The sequence below is a fragment of the Nematolebias whitei genome, chromosome 4 (assembly GCF_014905685.2).
Source record: "Nematolebias whitei isolate Nwh7 chromosome 4, NemWhi1, whole genome shotgun sequence".
In the NCBI taxonomy this organism is placed as follows: Eukaryota; Metazoa; Chordata; class Actinopteri; order Cyprinodontiformes; family Rivulidae; genus Nematolebias; species Nematolebias whitei.
The window spans coordinates 53810968-53820881 of NC_056501.1; the positions used below are offsets into that span (position 1 = coordinate 53810968).

The 9914-nt window shown below is 40.9% G+C and overlaps 1 protein-coding gene across 1 annotated transcript in view; it reads right to left on the minus strand.

The window, feature by feature from the left end:
* Positions 1-2461, minus strand: part of LOC119408325 (histone acetyltransferase KAT6B) — an 83629-nt gene extending 81168 nt beyond the window's left edge. The window contains exon 1 of the mRNA XM_037675123.1: positions 2310-2461. Within this exon, the coding sequence (XP_037531051.1) occupies positions 2310-2438 (129 nt within the window). The 5' untranslated portion in view covers positions 2439-2461. The remainder of the gene's footprint in view (positions 1-2309) is intronic.
* Positions 2462-9914: the final 7453 nt, after the last annotated feature.

Below are 9914 nucleotides of genomic sequence, written 5' to 3' on the forward strand. Positions count from 1 at the left end.
CTGTTGTTTTTTGGTTTGTTTTTATTTTTGTACAGCACTTCGGACGACTGCTACAGTATGTTGTATTTTAAGTGCTTTAGAAATAAATTGGTATGATATGGTATGGTATAAATAGGATGCAATTGTGTGTCTGAAGTTTACATAAAACTAAACACCTGGAGAAACAATCATATAAGCCACCAGTGACGATTTTAGCCTCTTTTTGGGGGTGCTGAAGCACCCCTAAATCTGAACTCAACACCCCTAAAAAATAAAGAAACCATCATTAGGATTTTGTAAAGAAACTCAGTTCTCAAATGTTAGATTCACCAACGCCACCTGTCAATCAAACCAGTACAGTAGACTTGTCAGCAACTGACCAGTCAGCGACCTCAATTTGTCCTGAAGTGAAACGGACTCTTTGCAGTCAGAGGGATTTTGTGAAACTTCATCAGAAAATATGTTTAAACGCTGACAGTGGAGAACATGTAATTCAGACAACGTTAGCTTGAGCATTCAGAAGGTGGAATACAGTTTATTCCATTTCCAAAACCTAAACAGAGTCTGGAAAAATGTAAAACTTGGATAAAGCCCTGCGGCCGACCTCATGAGCAGCTGAACACAACAGTGATGATAAAAAGGAGAGGTTTGGTGTTCTCTAGGAAATTAACTGGTTTAGAGCTGCAGTATGAAGTTGTACTCCCATTAAAGACCACAGATACAGATATCCAGTTTAGGGTTCATTTATTTGCTGTGTTTCTTCTGGCAGTACACCCAGCAGTAAACCGAGAAAGTTTAGGTAAATGCTCAAACGCCAAGTTCTGTCTGTGTCGGGAGCAGTGATGTCACTTTTTGCCCCACTCCCCTCAGGAAGGAGGTTAAGGAGCATTAAGTGTAGAACCACTAGACTGAGGAACAGCTTCTACCCTGAGGCTGTTAGACTCATGAATCTCTGACCAGGATAATCACTGTGAAAAAAAATCACACCATGTTGCTGCTGATCAGTTTCATGTTGCTGCTGATCAGTTTCATGTTGCTGCTGATCTGTTTCATGTTGATGAGTTCATGGGTGCTCATCTGCTCACACAGACTCATGCGGATGTTCGTGCTTATGTTCAACGTAATGTTTTTATGCTATTAGTGCTTAGTGTATTTTAGTTGATGTTTTTCTTAGTTCATATCTTAGATGTTATTACTGTTTTTCTTTTACATTTTATTGTTGGATGTAACTGGGTCCCTGTGGACATAATTTTGTTCCACCACATGTACCACATGAGGTGCAAATGACAAGTAAAGAACCTTGAGTCCTTGAATCCTTGTTGTGCCATGCTCTCTAAAATAGTTATTGAAGTAGGCCTATTATGTGTAAACATAGACGTTTAAAAACCCGTTAAAATATGGTAAATGGTAAATGGACTGTACTTATACAGCTCCTTTCTATCTGATCAAGATACTCAAAGCTCTTTACAACAATCTGTGCCTCATTGACCCATTCATACAGCTCTATACTAGATCTCTACAAAGATAATTGAACAAATCATTCTAAAGAGACTAATCAGAGATTTATCACATTCATACACTGATGGACACACATCGGAGGCAACGAGGTGTTCAGTGTCTTGCCCAGGGGCACTTCGGACTGTGACTGCTGGTGGATTCGAACCCCCAACTCTTGCGTTGGAGGATGACTGCTCTAACCACTTGGCCACAGCCGCCCCAAAAATAAAATAAAAGAATACACCAGAATGTAGGACATGGCATCTACTTTATTCAAAATTTTCTGGGGGAGGACCCTCAGACCCCCCCACGAATGTGTCCCCTCCACTTTAAAAATGTTTCTAATGCCAATGGCCAATGTGTTGTTCAAGCTAAGAGTCATTGTCAACACTGGGGGCTGAGCACGCCTAAAGGGCAATTTCTAGAGTCGCTCCTGTAAGCTACTCTTGTTTGTAAAACATCATCCCAGTCAGATAAATTCACATCATCGAAGAATAAAACAAATACAGTGAGAAAATGATAGTTGTTGTTTCTTGACTGTGCTCAACAGACGAGGACTGAACAGAATAATTGAACATATCCAAAACAACTGGTTTCCAAACAGTTCATTTGATCTAGTTTCTAGATGTTTCTGAGGCACACAGAGTTAAAAATTAAGGGAGATAAACCTGCCAACTTAGATTTTTAAAGAAGCAGCTCTTTTTCTTCTGTAACAAACTTTTGGATTTAAAAAAGTTCATGGTCATGCAATACATATACAAACATTCAATAAAATGAAGAAAATAATACTTTCTAGGTCATGTGAGGTGTGTAGTAATGTGTGTGTGTCTTACACTGGCAGGTTTCCTCCGGTTGCCGGCTTTGTGTCTCAGGACCAGTTTGTGTTTGGCAGCAGAGCTGTCCAGACAGCCAAAGGGGCTGGCCGGCTGACTAAAGTCTCCAGGCACCACGAGGGGGCTCATCGCCCAGCTGGAGCCTGCGCAGGACAGCTGGTATGGGAAGCAGACAGAAGGATTCACTGAAATGAAAACGGTTTCCTAGATACCACATAAACTAAAGAAATACAGTTGGGATTATAATTGAACAAACTTTGTAATATTTATGGAATGGGAAAAAATCTACATGTGCAATGATTTCTGGGGAAACACCCCCTGTATCAATTCAATTCAATTCAATTCAATTTATTTATATTGCGCCAAATCACAACAAAGTTGTCTCAGAGCACTTTACAGGAACATTCACATAAAAGCCAATTAGTAAAGTTCTCTATCTAAGGAATCCATCAGACAAGATGAATCTTGGCTTCAATGCAGTCTCCCATCCTGAGCAAGCACAGTGGAGACAGTGGAAAGAAAAACTCCCTTTTAAAGGAAGAAACCTCCAGCAGAACCAGGCTCAGGACAAGAGACCATCTGCTTTGACCGGCTGGTTGAGAGGACAGGAAGGAGAGACAGACCAACACAGAATGGTAGGTCCAGATATAGGTCCAGGTGTACCTGAAAGATAAAAACATGTTAAGGATAGAAAAAATAATGACAAATACAAAACAGGTTGAGCAGAGTAAGTAAAGAAGCAGCAGAGTGAAAATTGTGGTCAGTTTGTCCTCCAGCAGTCTAAGCCTATAGCAGCAGAACTAAGGGACAGCTCAGGAAACCCAAGCCGACCCTAACTATAGGATTTATCAAAAAGGAAAGTCCTAAGTCTAGTTTTAAAACTGGATAATGTGTCAGCCTCACGGACAGAGATTGGAAGTTGGTTCCACAAGAGAGGAGCCTGAGAACTGAAAGATCTGCCTCCCATTCTGTTTTTGTAAACTCTAGGAACCACAAGTAAACCTGCAGTCTGAGAGAGAAGTGCTCTGTTAGGAAAATATGGAACAATAAGATCTGTAATATAAGATGGAGCTAGGTTGTTGAGAGCTTTGTAGGTTAGAAGTAAGATTTTGAATTCTGTTCTGGATTTGACAGGGAGCCAATGGAGAGAAACTAAAACTGGAGAGATATGATCTCTCCCAGTAACTCCAGTTAAGAATCTGGCAGCAGCATTTTGGATCAACTGAAGACGTTTTAAAGAAGTATTTGGACACCCAGATAATAAACCATTGCAATAGTCCAGTCTAGACGTGACAAATGCATGGACCAGTTTTTCTGCATCATCTTTAGATCAGATGTTTCTAATGTTAGTGATATTACGCAGGTGGAAGAAGGAGGTTCTAGTAACGTTTTTAATGTGGGGGATAAAAGACATGTCCTGATCAAAAATAACACCAAGATTTTTAACATTAGAGCTGGAGGACAGATTAATGCATCTAAGGAGGGAGAAAGACTGAAACATTCATTCCTAAGGTGCTCAGGTCCAAAAACCAAAACCTCAGTCTTGTCTGTGTTCAACAGGAGAAAGTTAAGGGTCATCCAGGTTTTTATCTCTTTAAGACATGCTTGTAGTCTAAGTAGCTGATTGGATTCATTGGGTTTAATGGACAAATATAATTGTGTGTCATCAGCATAACAATTAAAATTTACCCCATGCTGTTTAATAACTTTACCTAATGGAAGCATATATAAAGTAAAGAGTATTGGCCCAAGCACTGAGCCCTGAGGAACTCCATGACTATCTTTGGTGTATGAAGAAGATTTATTATTTACATTTACAAACTGGATTCTATCAGATAGATATGATTCAAACCATTTTAGAGCTGTTCCTGTAATTCCAACATCATATTCAAGCCTCTGTAGTAAAATATTATGATCAACTGTATCAAATGCAGCACTGAGGTCTAACAGGACCAGTAGAGACACAAGTCCATTGTCTGAGGCCATGAGAATATCATTAGTTACTTTTACTAGTGCTGTTTCTGTGCTATGATGAGCTCTAAACCCTGACTGAAACTCTTCAAACAGATTATTTCTTTGTAGATGTTCACGCAACTGACCTGCAACTATTTTCTCTAGAATTTTTGAGATGAAAGTTAGATTAGATATAGATCTATAGTTGGCCAGAATTTCTGAATCAAGATCAGACTTCTTAAGTAAAGGTCTATTTACAGCAACCTTAAAGCTCTGTGGTACATAACCATCCATTAAAGACAAATTAAGTAGATCCAAAATGTGGACATTAATTAGTGGAAATACCTCTTTAAACAGTCTGGTTGGGATGGGATCTAGCAGGCATGTGGATGGTTTGGATGAGGTTATTATTTTTGACAATTCAGAACTCAACAGGACAAAAACTGTCCAAACATAAATCAGGCTCTAGTGAAATTTTTAAAGTTGTCTCATTTGACAGGGGACTAGAGATAGTAGAAGGAAGGATGGTTTGAATTTTCCACAAAGTACACACAGTTGTCTCCTAAATAACTCGCTTCACACAGAACTGATCACCTTGAGGACTTGAGTTCTCTCTCTGTCTTCTTGATTTCAGTTAAAAGCCAACCCTCTACAGCTCAGACATTACTGTCTGATGACCGAGCTGGACTTTCACTTGAATTATCAAGGAGGCTGATAAAGAAACTGCAGGAAAAACATCATCAGGGAAGAGAGAGGCTGTCCAGCTGCACAAATAGAAGCTGTCCTTATCAGCATGTCCAACATGGACTCTGTCGTCAGACTCCAGCAAACATATGTTTGGTTTTAGTCTGAGAAACTTGCTTCCCTGATCAGCCTGCAAACTAAAGACCAGGGTCTGATGTACCAGGACACACGCTGCTGGTTCATTCTGTTTAACCCCCCCCCCCACCCCCCCACCCCACCCCAAAAGATTAAGAGCAAATCCGAGAGGAATAAATATAAAGGAATGCCACGTCCTCCTGCTGTGACAGAAACATGGCTGTGTGGGCTGGATGGGTGTGTCGAGTCAGAATCTGAGTAGTGGAACTGCAAGCACACATGCACCATAACCATAGGAATGCAAGCAAAGGCGTGCGCGCGCACACACACACACACACACACACACACACACACACGCACACACACGCACACACACACACACACACACACACCATAAGTGTAGTAACAAAGAAAACTCTGTGGATGGAAACAAAAAAAAGAAAATCAGGAAAACAAAGAGAAAAGTGACATCCAGAGGAAGAAGAGTCCAAGCTGCAGACTGCCATTTAAGGTTAGACGAGCCACTTGAGGATTGGTTTGGACAGCAACACACACAGGCACACACACATTTTCAAGCATAATACACAGCACATGACAGTTATTTATTGTGCTACAGATGTGCCTTTGTGTTGCACAGAAACAGAAGAAGTTAAATTAATAAAAGGAAATCTGGCCTAATTTAAGAAGCTCCGGAGTTTGTTCACATCAAGACAATGAAAACCACTAGAACAAAAAAACAAATTGATAAAAATGTATGTAAAGGACTTCTGGTTATGGCGACAACGTAGGAAGACGTGCTGAATCTTGCTCCGCTGTTGCTTTTGGAATATGGATTAAAAAAACTGCTGTTCACGGAAAATTTAAGTGAAGAAAATGGACATTTTAAGGTATAATGCCTTTAATGGCTATAACGGCTCTGAACTATGCTACAACTTTCCCTGAACAATTCAATGTTTTCACTGGCCTATACGTACATGTATAACGTTTGTTTATGTTGCTTTGCTGTGGTAGGTTTTTTTTGCCGCCTCAGATCATGCCCTGTCTAGGACATAGAGTGAGAGATCTTTTTTTTTATACCGTCTCTCCTGCAGGCGGAGAAAGCACCGGGACAACGCACGCAAAGTGGCTGAAGAGACGGATGGCGACAGAGAGTATGCTTTCCGGGTGAGCGACACAGACACTAGAATGGATGACATCAAGAGGAGAGGTCTGATGGTGGACGCAGGTGCAACGACACACATCATCACCAACATTAGGAAGTTCCGAAGGTTTGATGAAAGTTTCCAGGCCGAGAGGCACTATGTGGAGTTGGCAGATGGATCAAGGTGCTGTGGGGTTGCTAAGCATGAGATCCTTGGACATTGCAATTACAGAGACGTGCTGAACTGGTCCAGAATGCAGCAGCCCGATTTTTAACCAGTACAGGCAAAAGAGAGCACATTACACCAGTTTTGGCCTCACTGCACTGATTACCGGTTCACTTTCGAATCCAGTTCAAAATACTCCTGTATGTCTACAAATCAGTGAACAGTGTCGCCCCCCCATCTCTCTGATCTGCTACAACCGTATGTCCCACCACGCTCCCTGAGGTCAGCGGACCAGTTGCTCCTCACAGTTCCAGGAACTCTTCTTAAGCGCAGAGGTGACAGGGCCTTCTCTGTAGCAGGACCAAGACTCTGGAACGAGTTACCTCTGCTTGTCAGACAGGCCCCCTCCCTCTCGGTTTTCAAGTCCCGTTTAAAAACTCACTACTATTCAGTAGCTTTCAACACCAGATGATCTGTGTTTTGATCCTGTACGCTCCACACTGGTTTGTCGTCATTATCTGCATCGTTTTTATGTCTATATTCTGATTTACCTCATTTTGTAATTTGCTTTGTGTGTTACCTGTTGTTCTGTCTGTACAGCACTTTGGTTGGCCTTGTTGCTGTTTTAAGTGCTTTATAAATAAAGTGGTATGGTATGTTAACATCAGTGAATTCAAAAGAGTGGGTTACAGCGATGGGTGAGGAAATGCAATCATTAAAAGAGAATGTTACTTTCACCCTGACCAACTTACCACAAGGCAAAGCTCTAGTGGGGGGAAAATGGGTGTATGCAATCAAAAAGAACAGTGATGGATCAGACAAATATAAGGCTAGATATGTTGCCAAAGGGTTCGGTCAAAAGAAAGGTGTAAACTATGATGAGACCATTTCACCAGCTGCTAGCATGGCAAGCATCAGAGTATTAATGCAAAAGGTGGCACACAAGAACATGGTTGTTCACTAGATGGATGTGAAAACAGCATATCTACATGCTCCAATTGAGTGTGAACTCTATATTAGCCAACCAGAAGGTTATGAGGAAGAATCTCAGAAAAATGAAAGACTTGTGTATAAACTGCAAAAATCCCTCTATGGACTTAAACAGTCCGGCAGAAACTGGAACAAGATGTTGCATGATTACTTTTGTGAAATCAAGTTTGTTCAAAACCCTGCTGATTATTGTGTTTACACAAAGATTACTGATACTGGAAAGGTGTTTATTATCATATGGATAGACGATTTGATTATTGCTGCCAGTGATGTGAATACCTTTGGAGATGTGAAAGAGAAGCTTGCATCAAAATTTAGGATGAAGGATTTAGGAAAGTTGAGACATTTTCTTGGTATTGACTTTGAGCAAGATGCTGACAGTATTAAAATGTCACAGTCAAAGTATGTGGGAAAAATACAAGAAAAGTTTGAAATGCAAAACTGTAAACCGAAAACTACACCCTGTGAGCAGAAACTTAACTATACTGATAATGCTGAAGTAATGAGTGATGTCAGAAAATACAGGGAGGCAGTAGGAAGCCTAATCTATTTGTCAACATGTACAAGGCCAGATTTAGGCTTTGTAGTAAGTAAACTGACACAGTACTTTGCAAACCCTAAAATAGGACAATGGAGTACTGTAAAGCATGTGTTCAGATATCTAAAAGGCACACAAGATGAAGAACTTTGTTTTAAAAGGGGTGCCAATGAGAACCTGATATATGCATACAGTGATGCCGATTGGGCAGCTGATGTATCAGATCGACGGAGTACTACAGGTTACTGCATGAGTCTAAGAGGGTCCATTAGTCTCATGGAAAACCAAAAGACAGTCTACTGTAGCACTATCTACATGTGAGGCGGAGTACATGGCACTAGCTGCTACTGTACAGGAATGCTTATACTTAAGACAACTGTTATTCGACATGGATGGTCTGGATTATTTAGCTAAGATCTATGAGGACAATCAGGGTACCATATCATTAGCCAAAAATCCTGTACACAGGCAAAGGTGTAAGCATGTTGATATTAAATATCATTTCATCAGATCAGTTGTAAATGAAGGAAAAGTTTTTCTGGAGTACTGTCCAACTAATGATATGGTTGCAGACGTAATAACCAAACCAGCAACCAAGATGAAGTTGAAAATGTATGAAATGTTTATGTTTGGTGTATGAAGAATGTATTTAGGTTGAAGCAGTTAGAGTCTGAGGAAGTTACCCAAATGTGAGCAAGTGGGGGTGTTGACATTATGAGTGTTTTTGTCTTGTGACGCTCTCATTTGTTTAGATTTGTGTTTGTTTGTTTTTAATTGGCTTATTTTTATTGGTTTATTGTGAGTCATGTGACTTTTCTAATTTATTGCACCTGTGATTAATAAAAAGTGTGTGCTCCTTCAAACATTGCTAGAGCGAGGAGGAGCAACACGAAGCCAAACCAAGTTTCATGCGTCACGTTGAACGCTGTGCCAAAAGTGAACTCTATTAACAATTCTGATTCTGAAGATGTCTGACTACAACCTCCGTAGAGAAAGTCATAAAACTAACAAAAGCATGGCTACGCAGGAAGGGGGAAGCGAGTCAGCAAACAAGTCTGATCAAATACTGGCTGCGCTGGAGTCATTAAGAAATTAGTTTTCCTTGAAACTTGATAATGCGATGGTGACGCTACGAGATATGAAAAAGGAGATGAAAGATTACAGTGAATGTATGTTGCAAGCAGAGGAGCGTATTGCCACTGCTGAGGATGAGGTGACTAATCTTCAAGCTAAAGTGTGCACCTTGCAGGCTAAAAACAAAACGATGGAAGACAAACTCAGGGACTTGGAAACAAGGTCTCGCTTGAATAACTTGAGGCTCGTAAATTTGCCAGAAGGCGCAGAGGGATCGGACGTGTGTGCTTTTTTGGAGAAGTGGATGCCTGAGGCTTTAGGGAGTGAGATGCTGCAGCTCTCAGTGAGTTTAGAAAGGGCTCACAGATTTGGTCCAAGAGAGGGCAGTGATGCGCACCCAAGAGCGCTGATAATCAAGTTCCTCAACCATCGAGAGAGGCAGGCTGTCATTCAAGCTGCACGAGAGAAAAAAGATGTATACTACAAGAACCAACGGGTTCGCTTCGACCCTGACCTGGCCACGGGGCTGCACCAGCTGAGAAAAAAGTTTGATCCGATCAGGGAGGAGCTGCGTAAACTGGGCATTTGAAATGTGGTGACTCACCCCGCGACACTTCTAGTGACTTATGAAAACAAAACACTGGCCTTCAAAACACCCACAAAGGCAAGTGAGTTTCTCAAGAGGATCCAGGAAGGCTCGGGTCACGCAGAACACCAATTAAAGAATGATGCCTATGATGGTATGTAGTACCGACAGCTGAGAAGCAAATAACTGATAGTTTGAAGTCCAGTTGTTTTTGTATTGAACGTTTTTTGAATTCAAATAACTGATATTCTTTATCCAACGTTTTTTGTTTCTGCTTGCTCATGCAGTACATTTAATTTGGTTTATTATACAACTTATGTTCCTTAGAATGTGTTACA